At 38.0% G+C, this 25,381-nt stretch overlaps 1 protein-coding gene across 3 annotated transcripts in view; it reads right to left on the bottom strand.

Moving 5' to 3' along the window:
* Positions 1–570: 570 nt before the first annotated feature.
* The window catches only part of lhx3/4 (lim domain homeobox 3/4 transcription factor), a 30,067-nt gene continuing 5,256 nt past the window's right edge, over positions 571–25,381 (bottom strand). For 2 of the 3 annotated variants that reach the window (XM_085491751.1, XM_085491752.1), the window contains exons 2-7: positions 11,102–11,137; positions 8,820–8,994; positions 4,848–5,065; positions 4,027–4,184; positions 3,480–3,639; positions 710–1,540 (exon numbers count right to left, since the gene is read on the bottom strand). In XM_085491751.1, the coding sequence (XP_085347877.1) occupies positions 1,167–1,540; positions 3,480–3,639; positions 4,027–4,184; positions 4,848–5,065; positions 8,820–8,994; positions 11,102–11,137 (1,121 nt within the window). In that variant the 3' untranslated portion in view covers positions 710–1,166. 3 annotated transcript variants of the gene reach the window in all.

Here is a 25,381-nt window from a genome sequence, read left to right as displayed (position 1 = left end):
CCCTCTGTCGTTCAATCTCCAGAAAAAACACATCAGTTGATAGAGGGCGGCATAGTTCGATGAAGAACGCAGCAGTTGGAAAGGTAAGCCTATTCACTCTTTGAGTATGTTTTTCCTGTTCCAACATGCGAACGAACTGAATGCTTATCGATTTGGCGTGTAGTTTTCATCACGTGATCAATAAATACTGACAGGATATGAATGAATTATTTTCGTTACGGTATATTACGACGCATGCGCACGATAAAGTGCGCTGTTCTTGTTCCCACTATTGATGTTTTGACAGACTTTGTATATCCTGGTTAACTTATTCTCAGAAAAAAAACAAGCCAGACTAAATTCTTCTGAAAAAAATACTCTCATGGGTTAACTATCATAAGCTATGGACTTGAAGAGTGATAGTGACGTCACAATGTTCGAGGCGTAGCCAATGCTTGTGTAATCAATAATAGTATCGGAACCAACAGACCTGAGATGTTCAAATATCTTTAGAAACTAATAAAATGTTCATCTGTCATAATTTGAGCGTTAGTGTATAAATAAATAAATACATTTAAGTAGATTGCACATCATGGAAAGTTGATAATAATAAAAAAACACCAACGTGACACGTCACGTGTTTCTGTTTGACCAATCATGTGACTTCGTTCATTTCTCCAGTGTCACCATCGCCACGTAAAGCATTCGCCATATTTATATTATATGGAAATTGGTTAAAAAACATTGAAACGGTTTTTTATTTTAAAATTCGAAATCGAAACGTAAGTCACATCAAAATAACTGGTGGGGAACCGCAGTGAAAAAGAGAATAAATCTAATTTTACGAAATACAGATGTAAATAAAATATTTAGGGTTAAAATCATTTTGGATTCAGCCATTATAAAAGGGAAATGTGGGGAAAACAGTTTTAACAAGTAAACATTCGTTGGCGTGATTTCACGACCAAACAGATTGACTGTTATTTATCACAGAAACCGGCATGGCCTCACTGCACTTCCTCGCCACTAGCATACGTTCAGTTTCTTCACGCAAATTGTCAGCATCTCTCGCCGTCGTACTGCAGTTATTTAATTTTGAGAACAAAACGACGAACGTCTGACATTGTCTTTGTTTCATCAACATCGAAGAATGTTTCGCCGCCATTGATTTGAACACCCACGGTGAACTAATACTGCGGTTGGTCCAACCAAGTTGGACTGTGTGGAAATTCTTGATAACCCGGATGTGGAGCTCCATTGGGTAAATCTGATACAGCACCCGCCATGACCCGCATGGCATCCCCCACACCCTGACTGCTGGCACTAATCATTCCCGGCATGCCACCCGGTCCTTCCACAAACGCCATAGAAGGTACAATACGCTGGTGACTGCTGGGTAAATTCGGTGAGTGCGTTATGGGGTAACCGTCGTTACTTTGCATATAATGATTGTCCATGTAGCTACCGCCGTTTGGATGGTGTGGAATTGGCGAAGGTTCCTGTTCCAAGCCGCTGTCGTACATGGTAGAGTTGTTATTATTTGTTCCGATACTCATTTCGTCTGTTGAGAAGAAGCAAGGAATAAAATAATTAAAATAAAAAATCGTAGATATTTCAGAACAAGTGTGTCTAGAAGATTGATAACACAAAAACGTATTTCCGTTATCTTTGAATTGCAAGCTAGTTTAATGATTGACAGGCAACTCGGTGAAGAGAACGTCAATCGTGGTTTCTAATTTAGTCGATACAGCGTTGTACAGCATCGCGATTAAAAACACTACCCGCCGCGATGCCCATATTTTAACTGGCGCAGTGGGGTCGACAGAAAGGTCAGTTAATCTCAACTCTAGTTGTTCGCGACAATTGTATAACTGTTGCAGCACAGTGTATAGTACGGAAATTGGGATGGGTTTGACAGTTTAACAGTTAAAATTTAATTTAATCGGACCATCCTGGATGTTGTACTCGTAATTGTACCGTGAATTGGTGACCGTTTTCCGCGACACAAAGAGAATGCGAGTTCCGATGCTCAATTGAACCCCAATTTAAATCAGGATGTATGAATGATAATCCAGTAAAAAGAAGGATAAGTCGGATTATACTTTTAATCAAGATGAGTTTTCGGATTATTATCCCATTCTTATTAACAACTCACATTCATGGGTATTTATTGCTTTCATCCGTCTCTTTGGACAATGTATTATTTTAGTAAACTGCAAAGAAATTAATTATATGGCTGTCTACATTGCCAAATCCAGTAGGTATTTCACAAATCACACGAATGGAATGCCACTTATTACTTCTGAGTATTGTACCGCATTTTTTTATACTCAAAGCCGATTGTTGAAAGTCATGAGGAAATTATTGAAAAGGACGGCGACAACACTAGTGAACAAAATATAATCAATTTCTCGATAAGTTTATTCCGTTTATCCCATGCGTTCTTCAAAGTGCCCGTGTCTAATCTCGTGAAATTGTTTGTCAATCCGCTTAAACCGATGATCTGGGTCGATTATCGCTGAGACTGATCCACTAACGTTCAATCGGCCCGTCACATTTACAAAAACTGTAATCAGAACAATTCGGTTTATCCTGTAAACCAACGGCCACTCGTTGAATCCTACACGAATACGTAATGGATGTATACCGTTCCAAATAAACTGTCATATCAAGCCGAGTGAATCGCGATTCTGAAGTTGTGCGTTTACTCACGGTGAACTCGAAAAGGCATTTGCAGTTCAAGTTTAACAAATTAAGTCACGGTCACGGTTATTTGGCTTCGTTTTGACTGGACATGCTAAGTACTTTTTACTCGGGAAAAAAACCAGTTGTTATCCAGAAACAAACATAAAAAAAATATTTTTAACAAACGAACACGATTTTCGAAAACAACTGTGTCCCATATATGTAAACCATGTTTAACGTTTTTGTGTGTTTGTATCATTAGTTTGGATAAAATTCAGGCTAAAATTATACTGGCGACTAATCTTGAAATATATTGTATTTGGTTTTTTTAATATATAACAGTTGTTAAAGTCGTAAAAAAGTTGATACGTTGAAATCAAATATATAAATAAAATTAAAATAAAACGGGTTTAGAAATAAAAAAAATGAAAACACGATAATTGGGTATTTTCCCTTAAGCACACATTTTTGTATCATACACGTAAATAATGAGATTTTTCAATAATACAAATTTCTTACACAAACTATGTAGCGTTTTTATCTAATTATCATATAATTATGTTATTTTGACACAAAAATACAATGTTTTAGAAGAAAATGCACTGATGTGTGTTTTCTGTTTTTTGACGTACGTCATGATAAAAAATAAAACGCCATATTAGATTTGCATAGGTAGGTGCGTTCGGAGACGATGAATTCATTCAATTGAATATGAGATAAAATAAAATAAAATAAAAAGTTTCTACAAATGCATGATGATATACGTGGTAATATTTTACTGGCGGCGTTGAAGCACAAGTACTAATTACACTCACCTTCGTATCCGTCTTTGTCCTTCGTTGATTCGGGCGACAGCGTCTCGTGCGGACTGCCTTCTCGTGTTCTCTTAACTCCACGAAAATACTGACTCCATCGCTGGCGGTTGGCGTCCTTTTTTAAGCGTTTTTCTTTCGCGCGACGATTTTGAAACCAGACCTATCAAGAAAAAAACAAGGACAATATTTGTAAGGTTGTTCTGGTCGTTACCTTCGCGACAAACGCATGATGCAGTAAATCCGTTTGGAAAATGATACCTTCCGTGTGATTGTATACGTAGAATGGTTTGTCATCCTCGCTCGTTCGACGCCGGCCCAACTTTCCATGCGTCGGGAAAACATTTGAAAAAGCTTTCATCCTTACTATGTCCGGTGTATCCAGAAACACCCGCCCTCTCTTCCTTCTGTCCTCTCTCTCTCTCTTTTATCAACTACACCGATCATTTACTAAACTATTTCCGGTAAGATTTCCGACAAAAGTGTCCGTCAATTCATCACCGCGTTAAATAATAAATTGATCAGCAATCAATGATTGAGTACCACCTACCTGAACCACGCGCATATCGAGTCCGGTTTCGCTTGATAACTGCTCTCTCACGTGTCTGGCTGGTTTGGGGCTATTAGCATACGCAGTCTTCAATGTTTCTAATTGCTTGGCACTAATCGTCGTTCTCGGTCGTTTATTGGACGCGTCCATTTCTAAATCTGCAATAAAAAACACACACTTATATATAAATATATATATACATCTGAAGAATCTGTCTTTGTGCTTAGTAATGTATCGGCATATAATCATCAATTAAGAAATGTCATAGTCTTGTCAGAAATAAATTATTCCCTAACTGGAGATTATTCACGGGTATGAATACTGTAATTACACGATCTCCGTCTTCCCCCAACTAACTCAAATTGAAGGTTTCTTTTGAATGAAAGTGATCGAAACGGGGATGCACCTGGGACGTGTCACGTGCACGTACATCTCCACACATCATTAATACAAAGTTCTTGTCAATACCTTTTTCGACTGCGGTGTCAACTTCCGGCGCCGAAGCCTATTTACAGACTACTGTCTGAAACTATACTCGGCTAGATATACCGCATGTAGGATGTAAATTTTGTGTAAAATTGTCATTATTATCCTCGTATTATCGTTTTTTTCTGCCAACAATTATGGCGAATTGGTAAAACCACAGCTTGCACATGGGTACTTTTTTGAACTGTCAATATTTATATTGGTGTCCCACAATGCATCACAACAAAACGAAGCTTTGATTCGTTCTCTTCTTGATAGTAACCGCACTTTCTGACATTATATGAATGTAAAAACGTTTTTGAAGGAAAAAAAACAAAAATGCACCAACAACTCACCGGAATCTGTTCCTCCTCGAACTTTAGCGGCTTCGTAGTCTCCTTTGCAAACTAGTTTGTTGTCGTTCATAAGGTAGAATTCGTCGCCTGTAGCTAGCTGCCTATTGCACATAACACAAGCAAAGCACTGTAGATGGTAAACGTTGTCCTGTGCCCGCCTAACAACTTGCGTCGGTGGGATTCCCTGATCGCACGCTGAACACTTCGTCCCAAAACGTCTGCCAAAGAAAGTTAGCGCACAATTAGTCACAGAAATGCACGTTCTCTTGATTACGACCGATTTTTATTATTATTATTGCGATTGGTAGAACAATTAACCTACTGGAACGTATTCCGGCAACTCCTTAGGAATGAACAAATTGCTAGGTTTATGTTTTACGGTGTAAGTGTACCGTTACATCGACTGATTCTAATAGTAAATGCTGCGTTCCCAAATGATAGATGGACGACAAACGAGTGCGGATTGAAAATCCATTTCGACGACTGTGATCTGGCTTTGTGACGGCTTGACATTCAAGCACTTCAGCATTAGAAACAGAATCGCTAAATTCCTGCAAATGTACGGTAATTGGAGAGGACAGATAGAACAAATCCGGGAAGATTTCCTTAATGTCTTGACGAAATAGTAAGCTAGAAAAACGGGATTATATAGTGATAGGCTAGCGTGTGGAACACATGAGAGAGGGATCTCGGAGAGACTCGGCGCGGTAAGAGACGTAAGCTTAATGGATATTAGAAGAAGCACCAATCGTAATATGCGCATTTTGACGTAATCCCCAGATTCACGGTAACCTTTGACCTGCAATCATAGTAATTTACCGCAGGGGTAATCTCTAGAAAAAAACTCCTCGTGACCTTTGACATGCTGGTGCTATAGATATTCAGGTAGATTATTCGATATTTATCCTAGCAGTAAAAACAATAGTCTCAATATCACATACACAAATTTGTACGTATACGATGACTTGTTATTCTTGTAGAATGTGCCTTTTGTTTCACTAGCTTATTAAAGATGAAAACACGAGTAGTTGTCATAGTAATACCACCTCTTATTCATATACATACATCCGAGAATTTGGGAATTAAATATTTTCCCACGTTACTGCCCATTAATGGTTATTTAATGCTCAAGCGCAACCCCTTTATTTCCAGTAGTTTAACACGCCCTTAAATGTCGGTAGTTCTGATACTCGGCCCGCCATGGGAAATCGTCCCCCATATGTTGCTCAAATTGGTCCTAATCTTCGCGCTGCACGGTGCTTCTTGGCGGATTCAGCCAGCGTAACGGTAGATAAATGGAAGTCTTAGCCCCAGATATTGACCGTAATCCACTCAGCTATAACACACCGAGAATAGCGAATATAATATTACAGGAAAGACATATGAGGATTATATAAAGCCAGGGCGGCAATTATCCACGTTTTTAATCGTAGGGACCATCCCGGATACCGGCACAAAGAGGATTTTAAAAACTGACATGTGATCACTATAAAAACGTGGCTGTATCGTATTAGCATTAGTGTCATTATTAGTACCATCGACTCCGCGATTTTGATGATGGGCGCGATGTTACTGTTTTGTACGTGAATGATATGTATAGGGAACTCGCTCTGTTGCTCAGGAGTCCACGCAACGCTGATGTGACAATACAGGCCGTGTTTCTTTTGATGTTTCTAACGACATCGGACGGTTATGTAATATATTACATAGCAATAAGGTTTCGAAGTAATGTACCCCTTGATTGACATCTCGGAATCTTTTTAACAGGTTGTTAAAGTAGTTCCAATTTTTTATTTTATTTTATTTCATTTTATAACAAGTCACGTCTCTCAATTACGGCGGTTGGTGCCTTGGGTTACTGCAATAATTTGCATATTTTTTGCATAAATCATTGGGTTACTGACTAGTATGCCCATATTTGGAGTGGTTATCACGAGGTACACTGAGGATATCCTGTGACACGATTTTAACTTTCAGATTGTGCGGTGGGTTACAGTGTCGACCTGTTTCTGCCTAACCTCTGAGAAAGATTTGTAAAGAACAGTGAAATATCTCGCATTCATGTTTGATTAATATCTTTATATTTACCCCATAACCAATGGTCTTTGAGTCGATAATACCAAAAAAATCTACTTATTTTGTTGCAAAGTTTGGATTCTTAAACTGCAAATGGGGATTGTGACGTCATATCGGTAATTCTTTCGGATTGCAGGGAAAGTAAAGTACTACCGATAAGAACATCTCAGCCCACTCACTCACTATCCCACTCGCTCTCTAACTCTGACGGTGTCAGTCGATTGGTCTGTAGATATTCTCCCCGGGCTGGATTACTATAAAACGCTCATGCATCCTTCAAAACATATCTCAATATTGCCGGTGCCATTTAATTGCTTTACTAAACACGGCGGCTGGTTTTGATATAGCACACACACATTACTCCCCCAGTCATCTCCATCTTAGCAGTTTCAATTTCAAGGGGCAGAACGCGGCGTGATGAGAGCGTTTGTTAACGTGTTTAAACTAGGCTTGTGTATGGTGGTTTGGAAAGATTAATCGCAAACACCTCGATGAGCTATGCGTCCTTTAATTGATTAGATTTTAAAAGTCGCGTGTTTCAAGTAATGAAATGGTGCGTACGTCTATATCCTGCGTGGAATGGGGGGGGGCACAGCTGCTAACGTATAAAATGATTTCTTTAGATGGGTGCTCAAGGGTTTCGGGCGCATTTGATCCCTTCCAGGTCTTAATTTTGATATTCTTTTTTTAATTATTAGATGGTTTGAGGTCGCATGATACGTGAGCATGTGCCAATCTTTGACTTGATGTACCAAACAAACCAATTCAGAACAATGTGTCAGGAATTACTTTGAAGTGTCAATAAATGAACTAATTAACACAAAATTGTATTTCAGGAACGAGTCACGTTTATCGGGTTCGGATCAATAGAGAATACACATGCTAGGGCGCGGATACGTGTTTCGCAAATAAAAAGAACGGGGGAGTATCAATTTGTAAAAACAAAATATCTGAAATGCCACAATTTGGAGTAAACAAGTGAATAAATATGTTCTTTAGCTGAGTAATGTGATCGATCTAGACTAATGGATTAATTAAATTAATATATTAACTTCGTCGATCTAATCACTCATTGTTTATACCGGTGACGGCAGCATCATGGAATAAATTGAAAAAAGTCTAATATTGTTTCTCATCCGGCACATGTCCCTCCCAAAATGTGAATTCAAGACGCGTTTTTCAAATATTCTATAAATGTATTGCTTCGCATGTGACACGATATTTAAACTACACAATTGCGTCGGTATATTTTGTTTTTAAACTATAATCGAAACCTGAGAACAACAGTGCACTGCACTAACGAACCGTCCACCCGAAATCGGCATCAATCGTAATCGCATCTACATCCCGGCAACGCACGTGCGGAAGACAAAGATAGACTTTCGTAAGAATAACGCGATTAAGTAAGGCACATTGAATTGTGTGCATCTAGTCGATTTCATTCTCACGACCGACACTGACGCGATTAGCGAGTTGCGTAAGTCCGGGGGTTCGTCACAAATCCCGTCTTTTGAGATGCTCGCTTCTACCGATTTCCTCTCTTAATCCTTGTGCGATTCACAGATCGTCCAACGTTCAGGCATAAATTAATATGCATCTTCTTTATTCTCTACATAGCTTCATGAATTATGGTTGCACTGCTAGTATCGTAAAATATTACCACAGCGGTTTAATTATTTAAAATTAATGATAAAAGTTTGTAATAATAAACGATATATTTCTCGGTTCAAATTTAATGTCATATATTTAGAATACCTCCTCAATCAAGTGTGACCGAAACATATTCAAAATGAAAGGAGTGCATCGTAACGTTTTCACGGCAAACTAAATTGGAGAAACCTGCATAAAAAATAGAACGTTCAACACGCTATTAAAAAATGGTTTTACGGTACTCACTTGAAGAAATCTTCTTTGCAGTAAACCTGTCCTCCTCTGGAGTAGCATTTATCGCTGAGCTGGGCCTGGCAGTCGGTACATTTGAGACATTTGGAATGCCATGCGCGATCTTGTACTTTGAGGATAAAACGATCCAGTATCGGATGCTCACAACCAGAACACTTCGGAATTTGAGCTGCGATGGAGAGATGGAATTCAAAATTCATAAATTATAAAACAAATCAATAACCGCTAAAAAAATCGGGGAAAAAAAGTAAGAGGATAATTTTCTTACAAGATTTGCACGAGTTAATCTCATTATGGGCTGACGCGAAGCTGATGGTTCTTTCCATGGCTGACATCGACAATACTAAACTGGTCATTCTAAACGCTAAATACGTAGGATGCACGCACAGTGCGTACAGTTACTGTGAAAAGTAGATGTACACAATACCGAGGATCTTGACCCGAATAAAAGAGCCACTGTCAGCCACTACTTTCTTATTTGACTGCAGGGGATGCGCTATGAACAGTTAGCTAGTGACAGCCAACGACACAGAACTGAATAAAAATCTCCCCCAACTGTCAATTCACATCAGTCTACCGGATTGGATAATCCCTGTCATGCATAATCATGTCGTGAAGGGCGTGGTTCTTTGACATCTACCAATCAAAGGCGCTCTATCATTTGCGTCTGTTTTGCAATTCAAAAGCCTCGGTAAGGGAGCGCTTGTTGTTGCGAATATTTAGTGCGCCGCCTATTTTCAACTGTATTTTAAAGATGCCGTATACCTTTAAATGGACTGTAAACAAATGCGTCGCATTTTTCTTTTGTGGTACATACAAAAAAGACTCGGAAAAAATATGTCACTTTTGTGTCAGGTTTTCGCCAATACGTTGTATTTTTTAAAGTAAAGGCATCATCATGATCGTCACCTCATTTTGAAAAGAGTCGGTTGTTCATTGTAATCACCATAATTTCCATTTCACATGAAAATGAAAACGGACAAAAAATGCGGTATCATCATTTAATGTTGTCATCATATCAACGTTACAGCCATCATCATTATGATCATCATCATCATCACCATGGTTGCCAACACTGTTTTTCGAACAACATCTGTCTGCAACTTGGCGTCCAGAATAATCCCATTATTTGGCATATTGAGAGAATGGTCCGTAATAATGAGTGAATCCTCAAAAAGAACCCCCTCCGTTTCTACGGCTTTCCCCGCAAAGTGTTTTACATACGGTTGTATATATATACATATAGAATTAAGGTAGAACTTATACTACCCCAACGTATAAAATAATATTCTTTATTTTTTTTTTCAAATGTGAAATATCTTCAAGTTGTTAAATTTGAGGTTACCATATACTCGATTTCGTCGGAGAAAACCGATGTACAAAATGAAGTGGAATTAACAAGTTGTGTCTGTTTCAGGGCATTTTAGCATTGTTTCCTGCTGCAAGGATATATATATATATATATATATATATATATATATATATATATATATATATATATATATATATATATATATATATATATATATATATATATATATATATATATATATATATATATATATATATATATATATATATATATATATCTTCAAATTGTCGTTGACATATAGTGGAAAATAATATAGTTTCTTACATGTTCATGTCTAAAATATTACAAAATTGACATTATTTGAATGACGAAATGTGTTTTCAATATGGTCCATGAAAACTGCTACTATATTGTGACATTTTATGTATATTATTTGACATTTTTCTCAACAAACAGATTAACACTGAATTTAAAAACTCCAAATGCCGTTGACTACTACTAAAACAATTAACTATAGATATGTTTTGAAACAAAATATTCGCTGAAACGCGCATATCTCAAAAAAAAACACGATTACTAACATTCTATCTAAATTGCAATACCGCGGCAGAATATGTCACCGTGAGTGTCCTTCCGGTGTTGTCAAATTTCTGAGAGCCGACGTGTCTATTTCATGTAGCGCTTACCAAGAACGTCAAAATTGCGAACTATTATACGGACGTTAGCAGGATTCCCACTCTCCCGTTCCCATCATTTGAAACCTGTGGACAGCGCGTCATTTCGATACGAGTTATTAGAAAGAAACCTGTTAAAAGACCGGGACGCAGTCTTACGGTGTAATATGCTTTATATTGCTGCTAGCTGTGCAATTATTTTTTGTCGGTGTGTGAGTTTTTTTTTTCAAATTGCAAAGTTAAGCCGTAGAGTAGGTTCTAAAACTGAGTGAGGAAAATCTTTCATTTACCTTTCGATTTGAACTCTCCGTATGATCTCTTTCGATCTGCAAGATACAAATATATATATAGATATTCTATAAACATTTCCACCAACAAAAATATTTCATTTAATTTATTTTTTTGTTGTTGTTGAAAAAATAGATCTCAACTGATGATGATGATTTTTGCCTGGTATTTTAAAATCGTATAACATTTATGTTACATGAAAACCGTTGCCTAGCAACTATTTAGTTTGCATCGACAGCTAACGTTTACTACTAGGTTGGTACAACGACTGGGCAAATGCTATTCGGGCGGTATTAGACGGAACCAAACGTGTCGTTGTTTTTTTCATGTACAATTCACATTGAATGTCTCAATTCTAATCATAGTCGTGTATATTCTACATGCTTATTATTGATCTCTGAAACTCCAAATCAAAACGATTTACTCGCTTTAAACCCAGACACCACGAGCATGCTGTGACAATTTGCTTCCCAAACTATTGTACAATTACACTCCCGCCGAGCCCAATAAAACCTGCTCGTCTTCGCGCACTATCGTGCAAGTGACCCGATCGAATAAGGGTCACTTATTTAATTTTCTAATTTCTCTTATTTGGAAATGATTCCACCCGCTGAGCAAAGTTAGTGCGATGTCTCGTCAGTATTCTTCTCGGGTAACTACGACTCGACGCCATTGTCAGCGCACCGCCGGAACCCCGGGTCGGGAGTACGAACGCAGTGGAAAACGAAAGCAAGTTGCATATAATTTCTCTGTTTTTAGAGCATTGTGTTCATTTTTTGATTCCTGATATTTACGAAATGTTGAATCTCTTTTTAACAACTTGAAGTACATCGTAACTAACACATTGAACATTCGCGTACAGTGTATCGTAAACAAGCCAACGTATTGTGTTAAACGGGTGATGAATGGACGCGGAAACGATTAAGCAATTGGGAGAGAAAACGAAATAAAATTACCATCCCGTTTTTTTTTTCATAATTCAGACCTGATTAATAGTTGTGAGGAAGACTGACTAAGACTTGAAAGGTGCAACACGTGCGTCCATTTTCTTTTTTCTGATGATTCATATGCCCTGTCATTAACATCTCAAATAATGAATAATAGAGCACTACGTCATCGGATGAAGAATTCTGATCTAGCATCTCGATAAAACAAAATAAAAAAAATAAAATAAACAAAACGGCCCGGTATTATTACACAGAACAGTATCTATCTTAGATAATGACGTCATATTATCATGACAATTATTCGTTCAAGTATATACATTTCCGTCGATTAATGTGACAATAACGACGCGTAAGTGCGAAGATGTCGTAATCAGTAGAAAAATGCATAACAATGAATCAAGTATTTGACACATATGGAACCCGCTTGAGCGACTCAATAACTTGAATACTATTCGGATGTTTTCGAGGAATTAGACTCTATTGTTTTAATAATTACTATTTTACGGCTTTATTTTTATCACTTTTAATTAATTTAAAACGATATACTAGTAATTCGCGTTAATCATGTTTTTAGCAGGTTTTATCTTTATTATTAATGATAGCGATGATCATGATCATGTTACTATAGTAACCAATTCTTCAAACGCGACCACAATTTTGTAGGAGACATTTAGTATACTCGAATCTTAAAAAAAATAAACGCATCCCACATGTTAAGTTTAAAGTCATCGTTTCCTACAAGGCGAGGTAGAAAATTTGTTGTTATGAATTCTCGGATTAAATCAACGACCATGCCTGTTTTTTTAAGCATAACAATATCGTGTCGGCGGACCTTGGCCCGCACGATCGTTACAAAACGGGCACAACATACTCGAATTCGCGTTTACAACGATAACACATTTATTTGTATTGAAAATTAACCAAATCCCTGGAAAATTCCATATCATGCCGAGTATTGCCTAATCGACTGTCATGTACCATACTGTGGATTAGACAACAATTGCACGGCGTATTATATGTTGTAGCCAACTCCCCGATGTTAGCCGGCTGTCACTACAATTTGAAATAATGACGTCATATATTACCTATGTATATTATCTGTATATCACCACCAGTCAAGCGAAATGTGTTTACCGGGCCAAAAATAAATTTTACACTTGTGGCGTTACGCTGAAACCGTGACGGTGTATGCGCCGTTACCACCCATCCCCGTCACAGGGTTCCAGTATTCGAGATTCATTCACAAATCATCAAAACTCAGCCTCGTTATTCCGCCAATCCCATCTCCTTAGTTTGTATGGAGTAGGGACTCTAAAATATTAATACCCCATCCCTCCACAGTACACAAACCACACTCACCGAAAATATCCAGATACGGGAATTCGTTCAATGAAGGCATTATTATGACGTCACGCTGCGGAACTCCTCGTTCGTGCGATAGTTGGGGGCTTGTTGTGATGACTGTGACTCTGAACTACGAGTGGATCTGTTTATATGCGTCCGGCCAACTACATCGCTTATTCAAATAATGCTACCATGCGTGGCTCGAGCGACCTCGCAGGGCCGATTAGCTAGCGGAGTCAGATCTATACAGAGGGGAAGTCATTTCACCGAATTAGCAGCATGGCTGGTGACTCTATAGACACATGTAATGTGCACGTGTTATGCAGTATAGTTGTCAATATGCTTTAAGCGACTGCTATTATGACCAGTTTTTATTCATCACTATCGCTACAATTCCCGGTCCCTCAGCACGGCATTCACGAGTTCTGGAAGCACTTTTCTAAAGCATATGGCAGTCTACGGGTTTCATTTTTTTGGGGCTAGCTACTAACGTGACACCGCTAATTAGATCTACTGTTCGTGAGAAATGTTGTCTTTATACGGGGCGGACGCTCAACTTGGAAACCATTTTCCATGAAACAATAACATCCACACGGTAGACGTTTGCACTAAATAACGGACGCATTGGAGAAAGAGGGCGGATTGAGACAAAAAGTTTCTAAGAGATGATAGTAACTCAAATATTCGGACATTGATGTTAAAACTCATCCTAAATACCCGGATGTATCTGACTGTCCCATTTGAACCAATATATCGTGGGTTTTCTTTTTTCTTCGGACTAATTTTTATTTTTATATACGTTCAAGTTAGATACACGCATGGTTCCAGGTGACCATGCACGCATAGAGAAGGTGGCGTGCGACCCTAATAGTACGTTTTCATTTTTAACATGTTTTTCTTATCATGGCCCCATCTTTTGGCGAATAATATCCCAAACATTCAAATCTGACAGTTTAGTACAGTTTTGTGCATGTTTCCTGTATTCAAAATGCCGTCACTGCTTCAAGTTGTCGGGAAGCAGTTATTGGATTTGTGCGTTATTCATAATTGTTCTAGTGCCACAACAGACTGTCCAATAATAATGTTCTTGTTGAATTTCCATGTCCATCGGAAACGTATTCAACACAATAATATTTTAGGTTGAATAATGCTTATACAACCGTGGCCAAATATTCGCGTTCACAACATTCACTTAAACTTTTAAATAGTATTTATATCAACATAGATCATGTTCGTTCATTTACTATTTTAAATCAATTAAATTTTAAGTACTGGCATATTGTTTTTTATTTGATTCAGTGCCGCACTACTTGTTTTCTTTTCTATCGTCCTGCAATTGGGTTTCGTCTGTAGGATTGGGCTATATTTGTACAAATAACTTAATCTAACTTAACATAAACTCATCTAACTTGACATCAGTTCACAGTCCACATCTCAACGATTATCAGCAGCTCTTCTCTGTACCCCCCCCCCCACCGCCACCACCAGTTTCCGTATTCGATTCACGTCATTGCTGTCACACCACGTAACCCAAACTTACAACATGACAAATTACAGCGCACGATTATGCAAATTAGGATTGGCAATAGCGAGTGAGTGAAATACCTATGTTTAAAACTAAAAACAAATAGTAATCAATGATTTGAGTTAAGTCGCTATTAAACATTGCCCTATTATTAATAATAAATATTTAGCGAAATTGTGTTTCATTTTGTTTACTAGCTTCGCATATTTCCGTTGGTACTTCAATTCCTCGCGATGCCAGTTTACGGATGTACTGATTATTCGACGAGCTAGGGGGTATGATAACAAGTGGGTGACTCAGGCTGTCGGTAAAGCAATATGACGACGGAGTCAGTTGCCGACTGACTATGTCTCTGACTGACGGACGGACCAAGGTACGGTATACAATTTGCTGGCATACGTTAACCGTATGCTAAAATTGCAATGAATATTACCTTATTAGTCCTAAACAATGCCTCTCCTTTGTGCATGTTCATTTCTTGTTACACGCTTACCCACTATATATTGGCCATCTGTTGTCCGACCCACTCCGATACACAAATCATCCACTTTTTAAAAACATTTTCGAGAAAAAAATCACAATCGATTTGTTTTCTAGAAATAAACGTAAACGTTCATTTTGTTTGGGATAGTTTTGTATTCCCGTCCACTACACGTAGATTCTGGGCAGTGGCGATTACGAGTCCACGATTTTTGGCGGGAAAGTAGGCAGACGATAAATAACAGTTTATAAACTATCGAATCTTGCGAGTAACAATGGTCTATTACATCAAGGGTGACTATGGGAAAACATCACTAATCATCATTCGTTGTCATGGTAACTTATCAAAAGGTTGATGTGTGGGAAAATCTTCGAAAAATATGAGAGAACGTGTTTTTATTGACCGTATTTAAAGTGTATTAATACATCGAACATAAATATAACCATGGCGTGGAACAAATATTACTGCGATCAAACAATATTGAATGGTCCACAAATATGTTTTAGCATTTTTTTTTGGAATCGTAAAATTTCATCGCTCCCTTGCCTGTAGAAAAACAGAGTTCTCACGACTATAAGTGACAGTAAAATGGGTGTCAATCTGTCATCCACGTAACTGTTTAATTTTGTTCAATTTTTTATTAATTTTTTTGTGAGGAGGTGGCACCAATTACACCATGCTAGGGAGAAACTTGCGATATCTCATTTTCGAGATTTAATTTCATGTTTTTGGCTAGTCCACGAACACTATTTGGGACGTACTGAATGTGGTTGAACAATATCTGTGGTGACAATTTAATTTTACTCGGTTTGGTTACTGGCAGCCGAATATTTAACCAAGATGCCAACCAATTGACATTCAAATATGGAGAACCCCTCTTAACAGTAGGTATGGGTACATCATTGAGAAAGGTCACCGGGTCAAACTACTCCACCAATATTACGCTGTGCGTCGCGCTATCAAGCGTATAACGAGACCTCATCAAAGTAAATAAAAGCGATGAGCACAAATCACAAAGTTAAAACTCGGAACAAAAATATTGAAATTGAAATTGTGTTCTCTGTTACTGGGTCCCGGCATTAATGAACTCAACACACGTCCTCCAGTCGTGACAACTCAGTCATGTCCCAGTGATGAATATTTAACTATCGATGTCACGTGATACGTCTTACGGACACGCTGCACTATTTTAGCGAATGGGCAGAAAATACTAAAAGACTTGTAATGTGGAAGCACAAAAAAGCGTTGCATAGTTTGTTTTATCAACCGAATGGTGGTTAGAGTCAGAGGAGTGGTGTGAGCTTGTTAAACTATTGTGGAAAGGGGCGATAAACGCTGCTGATAGTGAATGAAGATAAGACGGGCATGATCAGAGTCAGTGGCTGAGTGTGTGGGGGTGCGCAACACAATCTGTTCCACGTCTGCGTACAAATCAATACGTACTCGATTTTATTTAATTTACTTCTTTTCGAACTCCGCCGATTTGATTGATAGTACATATTTGAAGTACTCTATTAGTCAAAACTCGGAGATTATGTTCTAGCGCCCAGTGCGTCTTTGATATATGTTCGTAGCGCGTATAAAGTACTTGCAAACAGACAAAATTTTTTTTTCATTCGTGGCCAGAATGCACAAGAGTTCAACAAGTTTGTCATTTTTATCTCAATACAAATATACAATAAAACAGTTCAAAAATAGGATAAAAACGCGTCAGCAGTCCAACAGAACGTAAATAAAACTACAAACTCAATTTTACCTCCTTTCCGAATCTATGATGTGCGTTTTACTGTTACTTTTTGAGAGACGTTTGCAGGGGTTAAAATGGTACACCGTGCTGATGAACACAATTAAACAGTCGACCTGAATGTAAAAAAAAAGCATCTGTCGCCGCGAACAGAACGGAACAATTATGATATTGGTCTGACAAAGTCCAACTTAAGGCCATCGACTAATAAGACACCATAGGTGCTTTGTTTATTGGTCCAATGAATCGATAAAAGCTTTGACGTTCGACAATGTAAAACAAGTGGCGAGGTCCAATTATTGTTAACAAGGTGGCGAAGGCGTTTTCAATAGATGCGCCTCCTTTTTTTGACAAACCAGAAGCAAAATACTTGGAACAGGTTGCTGATGTGACTATACTAGACAATATCTTTTATATTTTCTGTGCATGTCAGAGGGGCGTGAAATATGACTCGGTGAAGCACTCATCAGGTGCAATAGAGAGACTGATAATATTTAATACCGGAAACCGGGCCACACTGTATGATTTCCCAGAGGGGACATTCGGAATATTAAACAAAACAGAGCATCCAGAGAGAATCTTTTGTGTCGGGTGTATGCAGTGTTCAAAGCCGTACTCTGACATGCATTCACTGACAGTGCAGGCAGCTTGCCATGAAAACAGAATGTCTTGTTTAAGTAAGGCTAAACATTGCCGCGATTTCCACAAATGCGGCCAGCTCAATGAAGAGTAGTCACAAATGGATATTTTCTATTCTTGCATTCGTTAGGCATTCGCAATTTTTTTTTTACTTCCCGCAAAAAATGTTTCTTCAAAGCCAGCCGATATGTGTATAGATGCCTTGGCGACGTTCTTCATGTTCTTAACAGGCTTTACACGGTGGGCAATTCAAAGTGACATATTCCCATGGCAACCGCTTTCTTAATAGAAAAGATACCAAATGATGCACACATCCACGATATCGATGGATTGTGACGATGTACGGAACTATATAAAGGTTACTTAAAAAATAGCGAAAATTACAAAACTCAATAAAACAACGACAAATGGTTGCATACTCGGAATTTTTGATCGGGATGACTGTGTATTTGTCGCCATACTTAGATTGGAGTTGCGTTAATGTAAATCCCACATATTTAATGATTGGTGGATTGTTTACGTAATCGCTCAAACTCGAACACTTCTTTCGTCATCATATTTCGTCGACGAACAGGAAATATCGTTGACTTTTTTGATTAAGTAACAAAAGCGGCAATATTGGTGGATAGTCGGGTAACGATAACCAGACATAGCGTGTTGGCCCAATAAAAATGACAAAAACATACAATATGCTGTTGCCATGGAAATGAATATGACATGTAATTAGGCACGAATAGGCAATTGCAATGATAGGCAAACAATGGAAATTTAACAATTAAACGGTTCGATGGCGATCCCCACTTTAGCCCGATGACAATTAGTAATGGCAATAATGATGGTTGAGTGTCCATTTGAACATAACAAATTCAGAGTAAAGTGGATTATTGAGACCAGTTTGACTTTTTCTCCACTGCATTAACATGAAAACTAAACAAAGACACATTTTCTAAAATAAAAAAAAAACTCTAGCAAAATTCTTATTGTTCAATTTTTTTTAAAAAATAACAAATTTACTGAACTAGTATATTGAAATTGTGTCTTTATTTTTGCAGAGGGTGTTCAGTCGTCCGTGGTTAGACGGATCAAAATCACGTGGTATAGCCTGATTTCCATCTTTTGAAAGATGGTGGTTTGACACTGCGGTTTTCGAGGAGTTGCATGTTTGTTTTTTGCTTCGAAGATTTCGAATGCCCCTATTCTTCTCTTAATCCGAGTGGCTTAGGATGAACACCCCCGGTCAGAACAAACCTACTGGCGATTAATTCCTTTCGCACAACACTCCGTTGAGTAACGCTGGTACAATTCACGATGTCTTTGCAAAAACGCCATTTTCTATTATTCTTTTATTTTATTTTATGCTACCCTGAAATTTAAAATGCACCCATTCATTTAAGTTAAATACTCGGATGTTGAATGTTTGAACCCGGATATTGTCATGTCTATAAATACCGTGAAATGTATTTATTATGAGAAAATCACCCATAATACAACAGCACCATATTGGTCTGTTTGCTAAAGTTGGAATTTTATCATAGTATGAGTACGTTATATGAATCGATTAGATTCATGTAGGCAGGTTTAGGATTAGGATTTAGGATTGGCACGGGGATATGTAGTATCCGCACAGCGTGCGCACTATTTTGCCGTGAAGCTATACTGAACCGCGAAATTATTATATCGAGACTCAAAATTGCCCACATGTTCGTCTCAATAACAAAACAACTTCCAGTGCCAACCCCAACTTAATCACCATGCGCATTCCACATAAAGCGCTCGCCATGTATTTCCGGGTTTGCCTTTCCCTCGGTTATTGTTAACATCATGCACGTTTGGTGAACCATCGGTAGCAGATAATGATCCGGCTGAAATAAATGCCTGCTTTCACTGGGGTATCATCGTACTACTTGCACACTGGCCGTTTCCCCGAAAATGTGTTCATTCACCAGATATTTAATCTGATTTATTTTTCGATTTTTTTAATCCGATAAATGATACTGAAAATAATAAAAAAAAAATCGCTGCCTTATTTTAAAATTATTCCAAACCAATTAGATACCATGGTTTGTCCCAGTGCTCAGGTAGTACCAATTACGTGCCGTTCACACTTTGTTCGCGGAGTTACCATCAAGCAATTAGCACAGTTCAAAATGGAAATTGTGTCTGTCTAATTCGACTCATTCCACGCTTTAATTTGTTATTGGAATTTTTAGTCCGTGCTTCCACAATATCTGTAATAGATACAGACCGGTTGGAGTAAATTGGATTACCAATTTCCATAAAATTATCGTAATTAAAATGCATAATCAACAGAAAATGCGAAACAGAACCAGAATGGCTCAAAAAATCGAGAGCAGCCCCTTTATTATAAATATAATTGTTGTTGTTTTCCTCAATTTGTCATTTTCATTACATAGCGAAACTAGAAATTCACATTCATAAAGTCAAAGTCAATGGCCTTATTCAAGTGTTTCGCATAGTATTGAGATGATACTGATGAGCTACTAGTAACAACAACAACAACAACAACCACAGCAACAACTGGACGTGAGTTTCACGTCTTTCGAAATAACTTGGTGAAAATATAGTACATTAGAATCCCATTTAGAACACGCGATGTCTAAGATTCCATAACGCGGAATACAAAAAGCGTTATCTTCGTCGTTTCATGTAAACAAACAAGGATCTGTATTCTCGGGGGCGGACATCCGGGCATTTTCACCGCATGGCAACCATCACGGTGAAAACAAAGGCCGACAACTCTCAGAAAACGGTACTTTGGGGGTGGTTGTTGAGACTCCCTGAACAGTGTAACAAGATTATCCCTGCGTGTGTAACGCATATACATTTGATTGTTCAGGATTACTTCAAAGTTGAGTTCCTGTTGTTTTCTTGTATTTTCACCGGCTCTTCGCTTGGCGTTCCGCGTTCCACAGCAGCGCGCACAGAGCCCATAGAAATACGTGGTACAGTGGTGCGCGTCTTAGCAACGTGGAACGTCTTGTGACGTAGCTCCGCCCCCGAGGATACGTTGCATTGAACCCGTATCGAACACAACGCGGATTGACGACTTCGGCGCGAGAGCAATGTTGTGCCACCAAAACACGGTAAGATCTAGATCATTGCACACTGGAAGGTAGCAAAGACGTGACGAGGCATTGCCATGCCCGATAATCATGCCGTTATACCATCGATCCGATCTAACACATTGAAGCTATAATTTAATAATGTGAAAATCAGGAAACATTCGCATAATATTAATCTAGACATCAGATTGCGTCTATACCCGACGTGTTCTATCAATGATGGTGTCGTTATTCCTCATTTATTGAAATATACTATAGTTTCACTGGTGGAAATCATACACATTGTTATATACTCGGAAGGAGAAAAACTGCAAAAACATCATCATGCAAGTTTGTGATGCAAAAATCGAATTGATACAACTAAATCTTAAAATAGTTTGAATTCCGGTATTTTACGATTCCTCACTGAAACAACAATGAAAAATAGCTTTGTATATAACACTGAAACCGACTCGGAATCCCTGTAGGAGTGCGGTGTTTCTCGAACTGTATTTCCGGCATATCAGACACAACGATCCGAATATTGCACTCTTTCAGCGTGTCAATCAGAGCACTATGGGCGAAATTTGATTAAATTCAATCTCCGTCTGCCAAGAGAAAAAAATGCAGCAAAAAAAGTCCGTTATCGATAAAAGTAGTTGGCGCGCAATGTCAAAATCTGCTCAATTTTTCAACGACTCGGCGAGACAAATGGAGTTATAATCTAATTACATCATCATGCAAGAAACAACCTATGATCCAATATAAACAAATCGTATCGTAATTTTCATTTTTATTCGATATAATATTAAAATGTGGTACATGACAGAAACAATACAAAATGTTAAAAATAATGGCTGGTGTGTGATGTTGAAATCTGTAAAAGACCATGACACATGTACAGTTACGAAGTTTTGTCTCAATAAAACAGGGTGCATTTCAATGACCAGGGGGGAAATTCGTGGTCTTAAGGAAATTAAAAATGAATATTTTACAACATTAAAAAAATACACTCGTTATGCCCGCAAAAGCAGCTGTGACGTCATAATTGGACTCAGACCCACTCTAGATAAGAACTGTCTGATTATATGATGCCTGCTTTGAACATGTATTTGTATGATTACTCTGGTATTTTTTTCCCGTATGCTAATCTCCGACGACGGAAATCGAAATCTGTGAAAGTGGAGGCAAATATGCGACAAATGAGGCGGAAATATACAGAAACCTTAGAAAGAGACTAAAAAAAGGGAACAAAACAGCGTTGTGGTACAAAATTTCGTTAATGGGTTGTGTTGCTTTAAGCATATGCTGTGATTACATTTTGTTCGGAAAAAATGTATTACAATTATTGCTTTTAATTTTAATTCAGCGGCTAAAAATAATAACCAAACTTCAAGGACAGAAAAACAACTCGTGAATACTCGGTTTTGATTGTCACTTGCCTAGACCATTCTAATAATACATCAATTTTCACAGTTACAACTTGAATCAATGGATGATATTGTTTTAAAGACAATTGTTTAATTTACCCCCTCCCCAATACAAAGCTTACACCTGATAAAATCCGAGAATATATACTGTAGTTTAGTTTCCTAAACAAATTTACATTAAAAAATCTAAATGATTTCGATAGACATGAATTAAATCGCCGCTCGGTCTAAAGCCGCGCCCTGTTTGTACTAGGCTCACAACGACCTGTGTTTTGTTTCGAAGAATTTGAAATGATATTAATTATTGTATATTTCGGAAATCGACTACATTAACTTTAATATAAAACCGATACCACGACTATTTACGGCATGTACAAACCGCCAGTAGAGCAGGTAAGGAGGGAGTGGAGTAAGTAAATATACAGATGATGACCGTGGCTGCCAACTTACGTACATACTGTGTCGGTTTGATATGACCACGGGAGATGCGCCAATCACGTGTCGATCCACTTTCCGAAGAAGGAAAAGAATAATATTTACACTTATTTCTATGTTGATGTGTCGATGGGGATAGTCCATAGCCTCTAGCTGATAATCATTACGGGGTTCCCGCAATAGTGTTGTTAACTCCTATGGTTGCCAGGCAGCTTGATTAATATAGGAAACTCACTGTGTGCCGACTTTGCGGTTAAAAAAGAAATCAGCATATTATCTCTTCGTTTTTTTTTTAATTTGAACTTCTTTGATTGAAACCTAATATTATGAAATCGATACTAGTATCAAAGCTGGTGATCACGTGGTTTTACAGTGTTGTGATGACGTAATATACCCAGAAATTACACAACGTGTGGGATTTGTATAACAAAACTTATTATTATCTTTAAGTTGTAGTATGGCAGATAATTAAATATACTCGCCCAGAAGTGTTCTCATGAGTGTCATGGATGGTGTATTACAAAATGAAGTATAAAATAAACTGTACTTGAAACGGTACAAGTAATAGTCGTGGTGATCGTCTGATGAATGAGAGAGAAAAAAACGACAGAAAAATAAAAATTATACTACGCATACCTTGAATTAATTTAAAAGAAATCTCAATAGTGTCACCGCCTAATTTGATGTCCAATCACGAGTACGGGGAAAAATAGTAATTTTGTTAAATTGAAGATAAACACAGTAACTTTGTTCATTGTATTGATAAGTTATAATTGAACTTGACATGAGGTGTTTACCGAATGCAAATAATGACATGTGTGTCCTATTCTATTTTGTCAAATAGCAGTGCGGTTCCATTCACCTGGGGGGAAACGCCGAGGTTTTTATAAACTGACGCATTTGATAATAAAGTGGGTGTTTCGGACACTCTTGTTTTCAATCCTGGGATTTACAATGCACACCGATATGGGGTTAGCAATATACTGATTTAACCCCGAGGTTAAAAAACACCAGTCTGACCAATCTTTTGTCTAAAACCTTTTGAGTGATTTTTTTTTTTATTACAAAATGACAATTATTCAGAATGGAAAATAGAAAATTCATTCCGTATAAGAAGAATGGAAACGCGAACAAAGCATCGGCTATTTTACTAAGATGTAAATTGGACATCTACACGACTGGAATCGGCGACAATTTGAGACTGGTGAACCGAGCGATTTGCCGTCGCTTGTTTTAATTCACCATCTCTCGTATGAATTGGAGTGCACACGTGTTCTCTGTCAAGAGGCATGAATTTAAAAAAAAATGAAACTTAACACGTAGAATGTTTTTACATGTATGTTCGATCCACGTATTATGTCTTATGCGCGGCTCAACAAGACATGGGTATATCATTTTACGTACATTACGTCAGTGTGCCCAGGCGAACCCAGATCGCGTGCACCCAATTGTAGATTTGTGTGAATGGATTTTTAATACTGAGAACGATAAAAGAGAATGTTATGTTATCTGCAACTATTGATTTTGTTTACCTGTTTGATAAGTCAGTAGACAGGAATCTGAGACTACTTAAACGTCTGTGTTTCGGTCGAAAAGAATCTCGCGAAAGTCTTGTGCTATTGTGTTTAACAGCTGACCAGCTTCGGAAGTTAGCTCGGGGTGCGTGCTCTCTCGTGTTGTCGTTGCCTAAGCGCTGCACGGAATACAATATCAATACACTGAATACTAATCCAAGAGTTAATACACAGAAATGTATTACAGGATCTAAGAAATCGACATATTTTACTTAAAAAGTAAGTGAGCGAAAAACGAGACGACGAAGGATGTGAATGATGATTATTTTTATTATTGAATATGGCGGTTTTATTTTCTCCAAATTATCGAGGGCTCTTAAGAAAGAACGACACACATGGTTTAAATAAGCACCAATGTAATTGAACCAGCGCAATATATATCGCAATCTATTCCGCTAATCAAAAAGGAGGATATTATTGTCTACAATCACTAAGAATTACTTTTTTTTCTATCTGTTGTGTTGCTGTTCGAATCATCCCGAACAAATTATTAAATAGAAGGATGAATGGTAGCAGCATGCCGCGGAAAATATTTGTATAATGTATTTATGAGTGTTGTTAGATTGATAAACCAGAGAAAGTATGAAGTGAAAACACAAATATTTGACAGGATCGCTTGAATTTTCTTACTGTAAATATTTGTATTTGTATCATGTAGGACTGATGTATCATAACTATAACGTCAATATTGTTTGGGAGTATCAATATCTGTCGGATAACACTGCTTCGTGACGGGAGCTCGAAACAATGACTACGCAGGGTGGATCCGGACGCCAATACAACGGACGGTAAATCGCTACGTCGATTGAATTGATGTTGCTTCCGTTTTGAACGCATTATAGTTATTATTAGTGCACAATCCCTCTCCCTGACTTGGCTTCCGCTGACTGTCTACCAGGCAATTCGAGTTCCTCATCGTATGAAAGCTATTGGTCCTGACGTTACTAGCGCTCTTCAAAAACTGCCCGCGGAAACGCTTGAAGCGACGAGAGCAATTTTCCAAATTGCTTCTTAAAGTCGTCGGTGAACTGAAAACACTCCCCATACACCGAGCCCCGTATTATCAAAAACACAATGCGGTCACAAAACATATATATACGC

Source organism: Saccoglossus kowalevskii, chromosome 17 (assembly GCF_978046115.1).
Source record: "Saccoglossus kowalevskii chromosome 17, keSacKowa6.1, whole genome shotgun sequence".
NCBI lineage: Eukaryota > Metazoa > Hemichordata > Enteropneusta > Harrimaniidae > Saccoglossus > Saccoglossus kowalevskii.
This window is presented reverse-complemented; position numbering and strand designations above follow the sequence as displayed.